At 40.0% G+C, this 19625-nt stretch overlaps 1 protein-coding gene across 4 annotated transcripts in view; it reads left to right on the top strand.

Moving 5' to 3' along the window:
• Positions 1-4584: 4584 nt before the first annotated feature.
• The window catches only part of DNTT (DNA nucleotidylexotransferase), a 192861-nt gene continuing 177820 nt past the window's right edge, over positions 4585-19625 (top strand). For all 4 annotated transcript variants that reach the window (XM_070945616.1, XM_070945615.1, XM_070945614.1 and 1 more), the window contains exon 1: positions 4585-4787. In XM_070945616.1, the coding sequence (XP_070801717.1) occupies positions 4585-4787 (203 nt within the window). The remainder of the gene's footprint in view (positions 4788-19625) is intronic.

The following is a 19625-nucleotide window of genomic DNA, read 5'->3' as shown; positions in this document are numbered from 1 at the left end:
ATGTTTTTTAGAGGGAGAAAGCAGCCTCCACATTTCTTAATGGCCCTCAGCAGATGTCAGCACTTAAGAGATAAAGAACTTATTGAAAGAAGCCAAGTATCTAGGTTGCTCTATTCATAGGCAAAAATTCCCTGCAGCAAGGTCTGAACAAAGGTAGGATTAGCTCTCAGCCACAATAGGAATTGCCCAACACCCCTTCATTACATTACCCCCTGCAAACTTCAACCAAAAACCTGGGAGCTCAGACAACCTATAGAGCCGGCTATGACCCCTACATAACCCCTACCACAACCAATAGAATACATGTTCTTGCACAGGAACAGGAAGCTCAAGTGCAAAACCCAAGAGAAGGTATAAAAACCTCTCATTCTCAATCCCACATGGTCAGCTACCCAGAACCCAGGACTGCTGGTGGTTCTGCTTCATCATTAAACCATCTTTCCAAGCATATTTCCAGTATCTTTTTCTGGCTTGGAACTGAACCAGATGGATATTTCTTCCCACACCATGTTCAACCATGGAGAAATCTGTAATTCCTTATAATTCACTAGAGACAAGCAACCTGCTAAATTTCCAGATACAAGTAGTCCTCAACTTACAACTGTTCGTTTAGTGACCATTTAAAGTTACAATGGTACTGAAAAAATGACATGATTGTTTTTCATTCTTATGATTGTTGCCGCATCCCTGTGGTCATATGATCAAAATTTGGATGCTTGGCAACTAGTTCATATTTATGACACTTGCAGTGTCCCGGGGTCGTCTGATCACCTTTTGCGACCTTCTGACAAGCAAAGTCAATGGGGAAAAGCCAAAGTCACTTAAAAACTGTGTTACTAACTGAATAAACTATGAACAACTATGGTAAGAAAAGTCGTAAAATGGGGCAAAACTCACTTAACAAATGTCTCGCTTAACAACAGAAACGTTGGGTTCAATTATGGTCAAACATTGAGGATTACTTGTACTTTGGAGATCCAGACAACATGACCAATAACAGAGGACCGTGGGAGCTACGGACTAAAATAAGTGGAGGGCATAAAATTGTTAATCCACACAACGGACAGTTAGACCATAATCTAATCTAGGATAAACGGTGCCTTACTGTTTATTGTATGAAGCCTCAGTAGACACAATTCAACCAAAACTGCTTCTTAATAATCGTTATCCAGATCCCCAAACTGCCATAGAAAGCTTATAGGTCCCCATAGCACAGAGGCGTCTTTGAAAACAAAGTTTTCATCTCCCTCACTTTGGTACTGCTGCGCATGTTTTTCAAGGAAATCCACTGATGAGGATCTGAAGGAAGTCTATGACATACATTTCACTGCAAACAGTTCTGTGGTCACAATGTGGTTTTATATCTCTAATCATGGGTAATGAAGAATGAGATATTGCACATGGTACTATGACTCAGATAACAGGAAGCTCTGAAGCGCTACTCAAAGCTGGAATCTTGCCAGCCAGTGTCTGACTGGTACTGCGCTCTTTATAAGTGTCAATGAGGAGGTAATATTTTGCAGTTCAACTAGTTTTATTATATAAAATATAAAGAAGAGAAGAAATAATGGGAAATTAAGGGGAAAAAAAGGAGTGGGGAAAAGGGAGTGTGAGATACAAGGGGAAAGAGAGAAAGAAAAGAAAAAAAGGCATTGACTTGCGACTCTTCTTAGCACGCTATAAGATAAAAAACACTCCAACCTCAACTTTTTGCTTTTACACATTAATACATAACTAGCCATTGCTATAACAACAAATCTTTCTGATCAACAAAACCAAAGTCAACGTTTCATTCTTATTTCTATCACAAGCACAAGATCCAGAAGTGATATTCAAATGAAAACATATTTTCCTCTTTGAATAAAATAATCAATTTAATCTTTCCTGCTTTATCTTCCTTGCTATGGAAATAGTATGTATTTCTATCTGCACCTAATAAACTTTGTGAACTGTCACCATTTTTATTTACAGGATTCATTGTATTCTTTCAAGTTCTTTGACCTTACTGAAAAAAAGGGAAAAAAATCCCTCTTTTCTCTCTCTCTCTCTTTTTTCTTTAAAGTACTAAACTTTTTTAAAACACTTTTTTAAAATCAAAACTTTCTAATACAACTTTTTCTTTAACTTCTTAACACACAGCTCTGAGAGCTAAAGAAGCTTCTTGGATGAGAAGCGAAACATCTTGAAAGAAAAACCAGAAATCCAGTTGCCTCTTGACAAAAAGCATCTTTGGGACAACCAAGATCTGGATGACTGAGAATCTCCATAGACAGACCTCAAGGTCATTTGGATGGAACTAGAACGCAGCTGTGTACCAACCCACACTTGAAGTGACTGTTTTAAAAACATCTTCTTTGAATTTGATTGGACACGAGAGGGGCCAGCAATGGGAGGTACCTAAGGGAAGGGAAAGTTAGACTTGGGGATTTTGGCACGCGATTTTCAGTTCTGGCTTTGCATTACTGTAATTCACTTGACTTCTAGTAAACTATACCTTTGTCAACAAATGGAGTTAATGATCATTTTTTACTTAGAAGTTCAAGCTGAGGCAAGTCTGACACTGCAATTGTTTCAGATTGCTGAGCTTTCTACAATTATTTTTGAATTAATTAGTGGCATCTAGAAGCCATGATACAAAGTGTGAAGAAAGGATTTTTTTTTTTGTGTCTTCAGGACAGTCTGCAGTTTTTTGGCAAGATTTTGGAAGTGGTTTGCCAATGGTTCCTTCCTTCCAAGGACTAAGAGAGAGTGACTGGCCCAAGGTCACCCAGCTGGCTTTAGGCCCAGAATTCATGGTGTCCTGCTTTCTAGCCCGATGCCTTAACCAGAACATCTTGCTGGCTCTCATAGAAAGGAGTTATTACAGATATATAAGCATCACAATAGAAAATCCATTTTCCTCAAAATGTCTTCCAGAATTTAAGTTGAAGAATAGAAAGGGAATTGTATGACTTTGTCAACAATTCACAGGAAGGGTTTTCACTTTCTAGGCAGTCTTCTGGATTTATACTCCTGAGGTGATGCATATTCTAGCAACCCCAGATGCTGCAACTTTTATGAAATTATTATCTACAGCCTCTCTTTTGCAGATTAAATGGCTGAAATCTCTGGAGATTGCCACAATCTTCTGAATAATCTTGTACTAAATCACAACTTTAAATAGCTACGGTACTTTCTAAAATCGGGTAATCTTGGAGAAAATGTGGCCAGTTGTTTGACTGTGACCAATTATACGACATGTAATGATACGTCAGGAAGGAAAAGTTTGCAAAACTCTGCATTAATCTAATTAGATCAAGAGAATTACCTCAGTCATTTGGAAGAGAACCATATATTTCATCCAGTTGTTGATATTCCCCTTGAAAGAGATTTCTTCATGAGATTAGGTGAGCAAGGTCTATAACTGATAAAGCATTGATAGAACATTCTCACTGAGAAATTTTGTACATACACTCATACGTGTGTGTGTATGTATGTATATAGGTATAAGTATAGGTATATCGGCATATATGCATTTACAGTATGTATATATAGTAAAGGTAAAGGTTCCCCTCACACATATGTGCTAGTCGTTCCCGACTCTGGGGGTGTGTGCTCATCTCCATTTCAAAGCCAAAGAGCCAGCGCTGTCTGAAGACATCTCCGTGGTCATGTGGCCAGCATGACTAAATGCCAAAGGCACAGGGAATGCTGTTACCTTCCCACCAAAGGTGGTCCCTATTTTTCTACTTGCATTTTTTACGTGCTTTCAAACTGCTAGGTTGGCAGAAGCTGGGACAAGTAACGGGAGCTCCCCCCATTATGCAGCACTAGGGATTCGAACCGCTGAACTGCCGACCTTTCAATTGACAAACTCAGCGTCTTAGCCATCCCTTTCCTCCACATATGTGTTTATATGTGTGTGTATATATACACACACACTACTGCCTCTTTAGATTTCCATCTTAAATTAAGGTTACAGTGGAGAAGTAAGGAATTTTACATGTGATCTTGTATGGACAAGCATTTGAACAGGAATATTATAAATCCATATGGATTTTTGTGCTCAGGACTTTAGTTCCCATCTCACTGACATTGTACTAAGAAGCTGTCTTTGAAAGCCTGCTCAGTACTTAGTACTTGAAAATGAGGACAATATTTTGACTAGTTAGCTAAATTAGCTTCTGTATAGCTGGGTTTATTATCTCACAGTGAAGCTATTTTGTTTATATAAGACATTCACCTGCTATAGTTCCTTAGATAAATCTATTATTACAAAAATCATCTTCAAATAAGTTTTATTCTTTCAAATAGGACAGACAAAAAGACAGTAATTCCGTCTTTTCTGATTTTCTAGAAAGTACTCGCAGTTGTCTGATTCAGGAGCACTCTGAAAAAAATGATAAATAGTTGGGGGGAAGCAAGTTTTACAGTATAAAACTTGCTTTTTGTGACTTTGGGGTGGGTGGGAAGAGAGCAAGTGATATCACTGGATGGTAACTTCAAAAGCAGGCTTTTGGTTGGCCAGACGAATTGACTGCAAGCTTTATTTTTTCCTGAGTGAAGTCTAGGTTTCAATAAACAAAGGAAAGTAGATGTTGTGTCATGAATAAGATCAAAACTACCAACTTCAGTCCCATGAGGAAAAGGCAGAAAAGAATGCAAATTGCAGTTCCTCTGAGCAGCTACAAAATAGAGTTTAGGGACATCATCATTTTCATTGTGGAGAGGAAAATGGGAATGACCAGGAGAACCTTCCTGATGGATCTAGCAAGAAGAAAAGGCTTCCGAGTAGAAAATGAACTCAGGTATGAAAACAATTAATAGCTCTTTGTATGGAGAGTTGGGTTGAAAAATTGTTCAGTACAAGTCTATGCATATCAGTGTAGATAAGTGTGTCCAAAAGGTTTGAACAGTCTGAGCACTAAAAGCACAGATACCGCTTGGAAACTTTGAGAGGTACCCCAGAGCTTCTCCAAAACATGACTCAGTCTAATAATCTTTAATGTGACAGGATGGAAAAAATATTAAATAATAATATGGTCTGAAGCTCATTTACTTCTATTAGTGTCTATTAAATGTCCTGCCAACTTCATTTTCTTTTGGTGTGAGCTTCCGCCAACATGATTTGGGACTCAAGTGTTGCCTTCAACTCTTACAGGTGTGTGCATCTTGAGTGTATAAAGTACCAGAAAGCGTATATAGGTATTTTTCTGAAGATCTTTTAGTAATTTTATACATTTCCCACATTTGAAAAAGTGCTAGAAAAATAACAAAGCATCGAGCTTTAATATGAAATATTAATGTATCTTTAGAATAAGTAGCTTGTTGAGCAACATTTATGTTTAGCTTCATTTAGTGCTATAACAATAGTTATTAATATACAACTGCATTTAGCAGTACAGGTACTCCTCGACTTATGATCACAATTGAGCTTGAAAGTTTTGTTGCTAAGTGAGACATTGGTTAAGTGAGTTTTTCCCCTTTTATGATCTTTCTTGCCACAGTTGTTAAATAAATCACTGCAGGTGTTAAGTTAGTCACAAGGTTGTTAAGTGAATCTGGCTTCCCCATTGACTTTCCTTTACTTCCTTGCCTCATTGATCACCATGTCGCAAAAAGGTGATCACATGACCCTGGAACACCGCAACCATCATAAATATGAGTCAGTTGCCAAGCTTTTGAATTTTGATCACATGACCATGGGGATGTTGAAACGGTTGTAAGTGTGAAAAATGGTCATAAGTCCCTTTTTTCAGTGCTGTTGTAGCTTTGATTGGTCATTAAATGAATTGTTGTAAGTTGAGGACAATCTATATATCTATGGTAAATATCTATACATTCAGAATGAGGCCCTCTTTGTTAAATAATTAATTCTGCATATAATGTTAAGTTTAAGCATATTTTATTGTTGTTGTTGTTGTTGTTGTTGTTGTTAGTCGTGAAGTCATGTCCGACCCATCGCAACCCCATGGACAACGTTCCTCCAGGCCTTCCTGTCCTCTACCATCTCCTGGAGTCCATTTAAGCTTACATCGACTGCTTCAGTGATTCCATCCAGCCACCTCATTCTCTGTTGTCCCCTTCTTCTTTTGCCCTCAATCTTTCTCAATCTGGCCTTCTAAAGAGCAGTCAGGTTTGATCTCTTCTAGGACTGACCAGTTTGATCGCCTTGCAGTCCAAGGGACTTGCAGGAGTCTTCTCCAGCACCATATATTAAAAGCATATTTTACTATGTTCCAATTATGGAATGAGATTTTAGTCTTGTGTATAATGATATTTCTGTGCATTTTGCAGTGCTCTGATTTCAATGCCCTATTTCAAAGTAATGTGGGTGTTCTATAGTAAATAAGGCTTTTTACAAGTGAGCCATCCTTATTATTTCAATAGAGAAGGCGTGTGAAGGAGTTAGATATATTATGGTACCACCTCAACAGGCAATTAATAACTGCAGAGTTTTAATAGATGTTGTTTAGGAGGGAAAATCTGATTGGGAATCCTACTCTGAAGGAATCAGGGTGCTTTCCCACAATTGTAGCTGCAATCTAGGCCAGTTTCCAAACACAAGAGTGGACCTTCCCCCCACTCTTTTCTTGGGAGTGTGCATTAACACATGGGAGTGTAAGACTGTGGCTAGGTATGTGGTTATGTTTCAAGAGAGGGGAGGTTTGAAATTTTGGGACAATTTTGGAGAAGGCAGGAGAAGGCTTATTCAGTGGATAAGAAATGTATTAATCCTGCAGAGATCTAATGCACCAGTTTAGGTGAAGACTTTCTCAACTCAAATGCAACTCCTGATGAGTACTATCAGCCCAACTAGATTGATCTGACCAGGAAATCAGCTCCATGGGAGGGCTAAAACTACTTTTATTGTTGTTATTGTTGTTGTTAGTTGTGAAGTTGTGTCCGACCCATTGCGACCCCATGGACAACTTTCCTCCAGGCCTTCCTGTCCATCTGCTGGAGACCATCTAAGCTCATGCCGACTGCTTCAGTGACTCCATCCAGCCACCTCATTCTCTGCCGTCCCATTCTTCGTTTGCACTCAATCGTTCCCAGCATTAGGCTCTTCTCCAGTGAGTCCTTCCTTCTCATTAGGTGGTCAAAATATTTCAGTTTCATCTTCAGGATCTGGCCTTCTAAAGAGCAGTCAGGGTTGATCTCCTCTAGGACTGACCGATTTGATCACCTTGCAGTCCAATGACTAGAAGGAGTCTTCTCCAGCACCATAGTTCAAAGGCCTCAATTCTTTGATGCTCAGGCTTCCTTGTGGTCCAACATTCACAACCATACATTGCAACTTTTATTGACATTTGGCTATAATGAGGTAAACTTGCAAGTCTGATTCTGCTGTACCTCCTCCCCTTTTTATAAGGAGATCTCTACTGATCCACTCCTGAACATTATTCACACATTCTGTACTTTTGACTAGGTTATGGAGCCTGAAAATCTTTACCAAAGCCATCTCCCTTATTCTCAAAAACTAGTTGTACACATCCTTGTTATTTTTTTGGCCACAACATGGAAATAGGTTGCTATTGTTTTACTCTAGGATGTGGTTTTCAACTTCCCAGTCTACCCTACGACCCTGAGATTTTCTAAATAATAATCTGGTCTACCCTGCTTGGGTTATTTAGGTTCAGTTAAGATTAACAAGAAGCTACCACTTAAAAAGAGACCAATATAAAACCATGTCACTGAAAATCAGCAATACGCCAGTGAAGTTTGGTGGTATTTTGAAGGGAGAGGTTTTTTAGGTGCCACAAGTATGGAGTGAGAGGAGTTGAATGTGGTCCTATTGCTGAAGCCAAATGAGTAAATGCTTTACTTCTACAAGGCACAATATCAACACTTTATGTGTAATTTTTGCTTAAGATCAATTATGAAGAGAATATGTTACATTTGGGGTGTTTGTTTCCCTCCTAAACTATCTACACAGCGGGATGTTTCTCTGATGAACATTTAGTCAAAACTCATTTTTTTTACATTTGAAACTTTTCTAGTTGTTGATGTTGTTTTTGAAACAACTTTCTCCAGCTTGAAGTTCTCCAGAGTTCTGGGACAATAACTCCTAAAATTTTGAGGAGTTGGTTTAGAATTCTTGAAAGTATATTCCCTTTCATCTGAAGGTAACAGCTTGAAGAAAGCACTCTGGAGTAATATTTGAAAGTGGTTATCATATACTACTTAGATGCTATTTTTTTTCAGAATGAGTGGAGTCACCACCTTCAGACTTCTTCATAGGATTTGTTTTTCAGGGTCTCTGCAAGCTTTTTTGCCTTCATCAGTATATATTTCTTAGTTGTCACTATTGTAAATCTGAATATTTGGAAACTGCTACCTAGTTTGGAAAGAAATCTGTTACTCTAGCCAACAGAAGGATTCTTGAGAGGTCCTTGGTGAGTTTGGTTGCTTTCTTGCATGCGTTTCATTACCCAAACTAGGTAACATCATCAGTGCTAGTAGGATAGGGTCTCTCAATTAATATTCTAGTAGTTGCCCTATCGATGTTGGTGGAAATGGACTTGGAGGTCCTTTGGTTGGGCTGTTTACTGTTAGCTGTTTGGCAGTTCCTTAATTGTGGCGTTGTTCACTTCTTGATTGTTGGTCTAATATTAATCTTGGAGTTAGTCTATGAGTCTTTCGGGAGTAGGGTGGTATATAAATCTAAATAAACTCAGCTCAAACTCAATCATCTGGGTATTGATTGCTGGTGGGGAGATGTTTTGGTTTTTTTGTTTCCTTTTTGGTTTGTTTGCACAATATGTAGATATCATTTATGTGTCTATTGTTGGCTAATTTGTCAGAGTGCCAAGCTTCTAGAAATTATTTAGCATTTTTGGACTTGGCTTGATCTAGGATGGTCACAATGGTCACAATTTCCCAGTTGTTAAGTCTGGCTAAGTCTGTCCATATGTTGTGAAATTAAAGAGATCTCATCATGTCTTCTGGTTGCTAATTGAGGCTCATGGATGGATTCTGCCAGACTTCTGCCTATTTCTCCTGTGCAGTCGCTGTTGCAGTCATTACCCTGTACGTTGTAGTTGCCTCTTGTTTTTTCTTCTTCTGTGGCTGCTGAACCTTCTGGGTTTTTTTAGGATGTTTTGAAGGGCTTTAGTTGGCTTGGGTGCTGTGCTGATTTCATGTGGTTGTAATAGTCTGTTGGTGGTTTCTGAGATATTTTTGATATATGTTTTGGAAAGAAGGTTTCTTTCCAAAGCTATAGCATAATATCTAGATCAGAAGTATAACATGAGGATGGGGACAAGGTTATAGCCCTCTGATCCACATTGGATTTCACGCTTTTTAAAATGGGGATCCATGGAATGATCTCTACCCGCAAACTTGAGCTAAACTAAATGGCCAAATGTAGAAAATTGCAACAGCAGATGTTAAAGGAAAATAATATCACAGTGCATAATATCTTGTTCCTGTAAATAAACCTTCTTAATTTGGAGAATCTCATTAGCGAAGTGTTGAAAGAACACTCAGGCATCTTAATATAGCAGTAGTGCTGAATGTTATAGCCACAATTAAATTAACTTTGCTCCTGGCCATCTTACACAAGGAAGGTTTCTATCAGCTGCCTTTTTCTATTACATGAACATTATATCTGTTACATATGTGGAAGCACATCAGTTACACTGATGCAAAATCGGAGAATGAATCTATCTTGAATAAACATATGTATTGTTACTTAGAGAGCTGATACTGGAGATTATAAACATTGTGTCTGGAACATATGGAGCCCTCTGGCCCTTTGGTCTTTAAGGCCCACCTGCCATTTCACCTGTCATTAAGTGCCTTGGTGCAATCACTCATGTTTTCTGACCTGACATTGACCTGAATGGAAGAGTTTTGGGGAGGAAGGAAGGGGAACCAGTCTTTTCCACTGATATATTTGGAGGAGGTCTATGATAATGCACTGCAGCCAATTCACCATAGCTAACTTGCTATGGCTAAGGTGCCATGGGACAACTTGCCGCAGCCAACTCACTTCGGGACACTGCAGGATAAGAGTTACACTGATAGCAAAGAAATGGTGGAATAGAAAGGATGCAAAAGGAGGGACAAAATGAAATCTGAATGACAACACTTAAAACAATTTTTTTTATTTTTTTTATTTTTACAATTATTTATTTTAAATAATTAAATTGGATTGATAAATTGTTGTCCCACAGTGAGTTGGCCATGATGAGTTTGCCATGGAGAGGTGGCCATGGGGAGGTGGCCACAGCATGTTGGCCATGGAGAGTTGGCCATGGAGAGTTGGCCATGGAGAGTTGGCTGTGGTGAGTTGGCCATGGCGAATTGGCCATGGTAAGGTGGCCATGGGGAGATGGCCACAGCGAGTTGGCCATGGGAGAGTTGGCCATGGTAAGTTGGCCACAGCATCTTAGCTATGGAGAGTTGGCCATGATAAGTTGGCCATGGTGAGATGGCCACAGCAAGTTGCCTGTGGCAAGTTGTCGCATTCCATGGAGGTTTATGAAGGCATTGCAGTCCATGGAAATATATGAATTTCCAAACCTGATCTAAGAAAAATGTTTCTGATAAACATTACATACTTTAGCTTGATTAAATCTCCCTTCCCTCTAGGAGGGACAAATGACCACAGCGCCATCCATATTCCCCTCAAGCAATGTCGCCATATCACTGTTCTTCCCCTGTGACTCCTGGGGGCTGTAATGTTGTTTGTAAAGGAATGCAAGTCCCATTTCCAAATGTTTGCCTGCCTTTAACGCTGCTGCTGAGATAACATTTTGTAATTCAATTTCCAATACTGCGTTGCTAGTCTCTATACAGAGTAGTCCATGACTTACAACCATTCATTTAGCAACCATTCAAAGTTACAATGGCACTGGAAAAAAGTGACTTACAACTGGTACTTCACTTACAACTGTTGCAGATCCCCACAGTCACAAGATCAGAATTTGTGTGTTTGGCAACTGGCATGTATTTAATATGGTGGCAATATCCTAGGGTCATATAATCATCATTTGGACCTTCCCAGATGGCTTCTGAGAAGCAAAGTCAATGGAGGGAGACTGAATCACTTAACATTTGCAGTGATTTGCTTAACAGCTGTGGCAAAAAGGTCATAAAATCGGACATGATTCACTCAAGGACCACTTTGCTTAATAATGGAAATTTTGCTCCCAATAGTCGTTGTAAGTCGAGGACTACCTATAATTGGGGGAGATTGTTGTTTTAAATAGTTATTTTTTTTAATTAAAAGATGACATTGCTTTTTTTCATAGTTGCTTTTATTTCTTTTCATTCATCTTTAATATGTTAGCTATACAGCCCACTTTTCCTCCTCCAAGACTTCAAATCATGTAAACAATCTTATGACATTCCTCTTATTAATTTGAGTACAAGGCCTTTCTCTCAAAATAACTCTGAAGCAAGCATTGCATATCTCACCAGGAATAGACACCAATTTTAAAATCAACCAGCCATGGCAACAAGTCAACAAAAATAACCAGCCAGCTGCCAATGAAGATTGAAAAATAACATTGGTAAACATTTGAACCTGATATGAAAATGTTTTGGCCTCTCCCACCATCTGCAGTTCCTTCTCAAATATTTACCAACCACTGATGGTAAAGACAGGGGTCAGGAAGAAGAAATCTGAAGTGGCAGAGAAGTTGTATTAGTAGGGAAGAACAAGGTGTATGTGTGTGTGTGTGTGTGTAAGAGAGAGAGAGAACCCTTAGATGTGCAGAAATGACAATGGATTAAAATTCAGAATTTTGAAGTTGCTTCCAAATTGCCACCATCTTCATTCCCAAACCTCAACATCTGTTTGAAAACAATCCATGATTGTCTTAATTTCTGCTGTCTTGAAAACAAGGAGCGTTCTCTAGCAACAAAAATCTTCCCACCCCTCCCAATCCCATATAAGACAACGAGGGGAGAGAGAAGGAGAGAGAATCACCCTGATTGGACTTTGTCTGGTGTTGAAGAGACTGAGAAAATGAATGAAATACTTGTCAAATTCACCCCTGCTCAATTTGTCTGGGACATGGAGGCAGAGCTGCCAAGCCTAAAGCTAACATGCCCCTTATAGGATCTGAAGTTCAGAAGTTACAAAGAGGCTGAAGAAAGACATTTTTCGACAGGGGAATTAGAGGCACAGCTTCACAACCAACCAAACAATGGCACTGGAAAGAAATCACTGCTCCAAGACAGTTAACACTGTGGCTGATTTTGAACACATGTACCATCCTCTGGTGGAAATATTTTAGAAAATAAATAAAGGAAGACTTAATGTTGAGAGGAACAAATCCATATCGAAAATTTTGTAATCCACAGTTTAAATATATTGATAGAAGCTGTATCTCCATTTCCCAAATCCCAACCGGTGTGCTTATTACTTTAGTTTTGGTGCCCTTCACATGTGGCACTGGGCCAATTCAGGATTTGTACAGTACTGCTGAATTCCCAAACTACCCGCCTTAAATTCCAGTCATTCTTTCAGTGGGATTTTACAAGCAGGAAGAGGGATGTCTTAATATCTAAGCAGTAATAAGTAATAATAAGTAAATAAATAAAGTAATAAGTAAATTAAATAAAGTAATAAGCCCCTTACACTAACTATTTTGGGCAAAATGACCAGGTAATCACATAGTATTTTCAGAAAGCATTGGGGACTATTTTCCCACTTTTGGTCTGGGCCTAACCCAAAAATAAATATGGTCACAAAAGTAGCTTCACTAGTACCCATCAGGGTGTCCCAATTTTTTCAAAAATACTTATTAAATGGTCAATGGCCAGTTGGCATTTGCAGCTGCCAGTGTCGGAAAGACAAAAATCAGTCAGAAGTGCAAAAATCTTCTTCAGGCTGGTGAGTTCATGGGCACATTTTTGTGCCCTTAATCCCTAACCCTATTCTTGGTGAAAGTATAAATTGCCATGGTCTTCTTGCGGGATACTTTTAGATTCAGGGGTGGGCTGCTGGGGGTTCACAGGGGTTTGGGAGAACCTCTACCTAAGATTTTGTGCAGTTCAGAGAACCCCCAAATCCCACTCCTGGCTGGCCCTGCCCCGCCCCGCCCACCCCTCCCTTCCCAAGATTCCCCACGCGGCTGTTTTGGGATGCAGGTAAGTGCAGGGCATGCGTGGAGGCCCAGGGAGGGTGAAAAACAGGCCTACTGGAAGTTCAGGAAGGGCGGAAATGGGCCTTTTTCCAGAGGATCTCTGGAGCTTGGGGAGGTCATTTTTGCCCTCCCAGAGGCTTGAGGAAAGCCTCTGTAGCCCGGGGAGGGCAAAAACACCCCCCCGTCATGGTGCAGGAGGCCGACTAGGCCACGCCCACCATGGCCATGCCCATCCAGCAACCAGGCAGAGAACCCCTTGCTAAAATTTTTGAAGCCCACCCCTGTTTAGATTCCTCTAAATGGGATGGACTGTGGGTTCCCCACCCAGGCTTTTGACCCCCATTCAATCCCATTTAACATTTCGAAGTCAGCTAGACATAGCTTCCTAGCTGGACAAAGGAAAAGCAACCAACCTCTTTTCTTTCTGACTCTTCCTGTCCCTGATAGCAAATTGATAACTTCAGCCAGAGCAAATGTGAAGAAGAAAAGAGAACTTGACAATTTCGGTTCTCGTTTTTTTTTTTTAATCCAGCACTGGAAAGTGTCCCTTGTTTTACTGGAAACCGTTTTAAATTCACTTCAACCAGGACAATTTAAAACTGTCAATCTATTTATTTAAAAAAAAAACGTCAACAATATCTGTGGAAATTCTACATTTCTTACATATATTTTTTTGGACCAAGGATAAACGCAGCTGTAAAATAACAGAAGAAACTAGGGCATGCTGGCTGAACTGCTGTTGTGAGTGTAGAAATGGCAGAGTTCCCAGAACTTCAGCTATGTACAAATACATTAAATATGCACATTTTATATAAAGGGATATAAACCACAGGAAGCAGAAGTTAAACAACTCTAACTGAATTTTTTTGTTGTTGTTTGAGACAACAAAGCAGAGCACATCAGTTTAATTAAAGGGGAAGGTAACACAATGTTGATTTGAAAAATGATGTGTAACCAGTTTGATCATTAAGATACTAGACTACAGTCCTATCTGTGTTTGCTGGAAAGAAATCTAATTGAGCTCCGTGGGATTTACTTCTGAGCAAGCATGCACAGGATTATGCTTCTCTGCTAAAATCTTTTTTATTTTGGCCTTCCTCAACTTTGGGCACTGGCTAGAAATTTGCAAGCAGAAATCTCAGCATATCTAGACACCAGTTTGGGGAAAGTTGTTCTTAGAACTGGACACCATTTCAGGCCCATATCAAAAATGTGATATGGAATACACAGGAATTCTTTTGTGGCTGTTTTTAGCTCTTTAAATTGGCAGCTCTTTAAATTTCCCCAGGATCCTGTGACTCCCCTCCACAGCTTCAGTGTGATCCATAGAAAAGCACATCTCAGAGCATTTTTTTTTTTTTACTTCAAATCTGAAGTACTGCACAGCCCTTTTGGCTCAGTTTCATTTTCCCAGAATAAATCCCACTGAATTGAATGAGAACTTTCTTTTGAACAGATACCCGTAGCATTGACTGGCTACTACTCAGGACAACTTATATCACACTTTTCCAGTGTAAAAGAGTGCTCAGAATGATTTAAAATGTCTAAAAGGGGATAAATACAATATACTGTGTTGCCATAGTACAGTGGGTCTCAACCTTCCTAATGCCGCGATCCTTTAATACATTTCCTCATGTTGTGGTGACCCCCAACCATAAAATTATTCCATTGACCATTGAAAATATGTGTTTTCTGATTGTCTTAGGCGACCCCTGTGAAAGGGTTGTTCGACCCCCAAAGGGGTCCCGACCCACAGGTTGAGAACCACTGCCATAGTACAATACTATATTGTCACAGATATAAATTGCTTATATACTGTAGTATGTTTATATTTATATAGTATAACAGCATAAAGCTCTTCTAATTTTCCCTTCTGGGATGTTGGACCAGACAATAATAAAAAAGGGTTAAACATAAATCCAATCTCTATCATTTTTGTTAACAGCTGGTGGGGCTGATATGAAAGTAGAATTCTGGATTAGCTTTCAAAGCTTTGCTGACATACCCTAAAGATATTCAAGTCTAGCGAGTTGCATAAAGCACAGGGTTCTCAAGACACAAAGAAAACAACACGAGAGCTATAAAACTTTAGTCAGAAACTCCATTTAAAAATGGAAAAGGGGATGAGCAGTGAAGCATCCTTCCTTTTGACCGAGAGATTATTTTCAGTGATCAGGACTAGCAAGCCTGGGTAATGTCATGATATCATGCAAAAGGGCAGGTTAATTTCAAGAGATGTGTCCCTATTTTTTTCAAGAGGCAAGAGGAACTTTCTGTTTTTTTCTTTGAAGACGTTTCGCTTCTTATCCAAGAAGCTTCTTCAGCTCTGACTGGATGGTGAAGGGTTCTTCAGAGCTGAAGGAACTACTTGGATGTGAAGTGAAACGTCTTAAAAAAAAACAAACCAGAAAGTCTAGTTGCCTCTTGAAAAAAAGCTCCCTTTGGGGAAACCATGACTGGATGACTGAGAATCTCCATAGACTACAAGAGATATTGTTCTGACATGTGTATCAATCTTGGTTTTTAAATTTTGCAATTTAAGGTCATGGGTCTCCACAGGTCCGAGAGGGGGAAATGATGAAATGTGCTGAGATTTGATTGTTCCAATCAAATGCCATACTTCATGCTCCCGCTTCTGATTATTGGAATGCAAGCGTGGAAGGAATTGTGATGTCACTGCTTCTGTTATGTTTTCTGTTATCATGGCAAGCTGTGAAGCTACATTTAAAATGCATTAAATCTATCCAAAGACTGGATGTCTCTTATTTCATTTCCTGCCCCAAATCAACAGATAATCACATTTCGGATGTTCAGTAATTTGCTGCTTTATTGCCTGTGGGAACCTGTAGAAAGAAAGAAAAAAGGCTTGATGAAATATGCAGGAACTGATACCTAGGCAAAAGGGGCTTTAAGTCCAGAGCTATGAAATAACATTTGGAAGCAGGTCAGACAGAAACCGCCCTGATTCACTGAAGTGTAAGGTTGGAGGAGGTACAGCACAATAAAATTGCAAGATTGTGTGATTAGAGCCAATTGCAATAAACATTGTTTTAGTTTTCCTGTGGTATTGCTTTCCTGGTCTGGACAAGAAGCAATAGATGGAAACTAATCAAGGAGAAAACCAACCTAGAACTAAGGAGAAATTCCCTGACAGTTAGAACAATTAATCAGTGGAACAACTTGCCTCCAGAAGTTATAGGTCAGTGATGGCTAACCATTTTGCTGTCGCGTGCCAAAAGCATGGAGAGGGGGGTGTTGTGCATGAGTGTGCCCGCACCATAATTCAATGCACCCCCCAATGAGACCCCCCAAGCTCCCTTTGCTTTTTGCACGTGATGGCATGGTGGGCCCGGTAGGCCCATTTTTCACCCTCCCAGGCTCCAGAGACTTTCTCAGAACCTGGGGAGGGCAAAAACGGCCTTTCCCCCCCCCCCAGAGGCCCTCTGGAGGCCGGAAACAACCTGTTTCCTGACTTCCAGTGGTCCTAAAAGGCCCGAAAATCAGCTGGCCGGTGTGCACATGCACGCCGGAGCTGAGCTAGGACAATGTTCACATGCCCACCAATATGACTCCGCATGCCACCTGTGGCACGCATGCCATAGGTTCGCCATTGTCACTGCATTTTTGTATTTACCAGATGAGCTCTTATTTTTGAACTCTAAGACTTACCGTAGCTTGTCAAGTTCTTATTTCTTATCTTTAAGCTAACTGCGCATGTCTACATTCTTTCACTTTCCTCTAAAAACTCTTTCTTTCGGCCAAGAGAGGTGGCTGGGAAAACTTTGCCAAGATGTAACTAATTAGCTAGTGAGATGTTTTATTTTCTTTATAACAAATAAATGAGTTTTTCTTAGAAAATATAATAATAATAATAATTTAATAATAATAATAATTTTATTTCTATACCGCCCTTCTCTCGAAGGACTCAGGGCGGTGTACAGCCTATTTAAAAACACAGACAAAACAACAACATAAAATTTAAAATAATTAAATAAGTGGCTCAGATTTAAAACCCCAATAAATTTAAATACCCCAATTTAAAACTATTGTGTTGATAGTCCGGCCTGGCGGAACAACAGGGTCTTCAATGCGCAGCGAAACACCCGGAGGTCGGAGATCTTACGAATTTCCGGGGGCAGTTCGTTCCACAGGGCTGGGGCTCCCACAGAGAAGGCCCTCCCCCTGGGCGTCGCCAGCCGACATAACTTGGCTGATGGCACCCTGAGGAGACCCTCTCTGTGGGAATGGACTGGTCGGTGGGAGGCTATTGGTGGCAGAAGACGGTCTTGGAGGTACCCGGGTCCTATGCCATGGAGCGCTTTAAAGGTGGTAACCAACACCTTGAATCGCACCCGGAAGACCATATATCTTCGGGTTTATTTTCTTAAAGTATGCTTCAAGGGAAAAGCCTCGATCCACTTCTCTAAATCAAGGTGCAATTACCCAAAAGCAGAATGGGATTAATTGTCACCCTGACAGCCATCACGGTTATAGGTACTACAACAATAAAATCTCTAAGAAGAGATTGGACAACCATTTGTCTGAAATGGTATAGGGTTTCCTGCTTGAGCAGGGGGTTGGAGTAGAGGACCTCCAAAGTTCCTTCCAACTCTGTTATTCTGTCTGGTTTACTTAGCAGGGCTGACAGTGGCAAATAAGTAACCAATGTGTTAATTAAACTAAACCAATATTTAGGGATCAGTTGATGAAATGGAGGAACAAAACAAAACACGCAGAGTAAGGAAATAATTCAGGGATTCTGACAATTACGTTGCTCAGCCTAAGGACCAAAACTTGAATTAGTGACGAGGAAGCTAGAAGTTGGTGATTTATTTCAATGTTATTTCATTGCTCTGGACCTTTCATCATTGGCCTTCTTGGCCAGATGCTTTGGAATGATTGTTTATTTACAAACAGAGTGTCTTCCTTCTTGATGGTTACTCTATAGATTCAAGAACTGGGTTTCCAGAAAACCTAAGACTCTATGCTACATTCTCTACCTACTTGATGGATAACATTACAACAGAAACTAAGAGTTTTCCCTGCCTGAAACTTTCACCTGGCATTGCTATTGCCAAAGTTCCTAATAAATTCTTTGGACCAAATAGCATTTTTTGTAGGAAATCTATTCCCACATTTTCCAACTTTTTCGATTTAGCCTCAAATTTATCATACCACCAAGGGAAGTTCAGGTGAGAGTACTAGAGTTTAAGAAGGAGGAGATTTAATTATTTTCCCCTGCCCTATTTCCCTGCTCTGTGCAGATGCTACTAACCCTGCAGCAGAAAATAACTAACAGCTTTGAAATAATAAAATTAAAGTAACAATGAGGCCAAATCATTGATTCCTGGCTATTTCTTCCCTGTAATGATATGGGCAATGCTTGCTGGCTTTGCAACAGAGAAATGAGCTCCCCTGTGGAAGCTCATAAAAAGGAATAAAAAGGAATTTTCAAGATAGCGGATCCGAATGTGATTGCGCTATATAATTATTTTCATAATGAACAAGCACAATATTTTTTCCCAATACAGCACTACTAACATTACCTTTCCACAGGTTAGGCTTCTTTGGTCTTAGTATTTGTGAAATGATAAAGATCAGAATGAATTCACTGTATTTCTAACCATGTTCTAACTATGTTGTAGAAACATAATTGGCACATATATAGTTGGACGGAGAGATTCAAGCTGGTCTTAAGACATTTTGATGCCAGGGAAGATGCCAGGGAAGATGACAGTCTTCCTATTCCATATAAAGAGGACAGTTGAGCAATGGGATGGGGTTTTCTACAAGAGGCTAGTTTGGGGGTTCCAGGATGATTGCAAAGTGAGGTGACTTTCATACTTCGCTAGGATTGGTCCTGGGTGGCTGATATTTGATTGGAAAAGTGTGTGTCCTTGCTTTTCGGTGGTAGAATGTATGGATGTGATTGATGGATGGATAGGATTCCATCTGCAGATTCCATTCATATCCATAAAATCTAATGTTACTATGGTGTTTTAATAAGAATTGATTTCTAAGCTGCCACTATGTTACCATATTACTTAAATTGTTTGTTTAAAAAATCACTCTAAGCCAAATCCACCATTGAAACACAATATGCTTTGTGAAGACAAGTGGCAACAATTGTGCCACAGAGATAGCAATAGCACTTAGACTTATATACTGCTTCACAGTGTTTCACAGCCCTCTCTAAGTGATTTATAGAGTCACCATATTGCCCCCAACAATCTGGGTCCTCATTTTACCGACCTCGGGAGGATGGAAGGCTGAGTCAACCTTGAGCCTGGTGAGATTTGAACTGCCAAATTGCAGACAGCCGACAGTCAGTAGAAGTTGCCTGCAGTACTGCACTCTAACCACTGTGCCACCGTGGAGATAGTGCAGTGATTCAGGTGCCAGGTTAGAAACCAGAAGATCATGAGTTCTAGTTCCACCTAAGGCAGTGATGGCTAACCTTTTTGCTGCCACATGCGAAAAGTAGGGGGGACTGCAGGGGGAGCATGCGCGCATGCCCATACCCATAATTCAATGTGCCCCACC

The sequence above is a fragment of the Pituophis catenifer genome, unplaced genomic scaffold (genome assembly GCF_029215685.1).
Source record: "Pituophis catenifer annectens isolate HBS135680 unplaced genomic scaffold, rPitCat1.0.hap2 SCAF_6, whole genome shotgun sequence".
Taxonomy (NCBI): domain Eukaryota; kingdom Metazoa; phylum Chordata; class Lepidosauria; order Squamata; family Colubridae; genus Pituophis; species Pituophis catenifer.
This window is presented reverse-complemented; position numbering and strand designations above follow the sequence as displayed.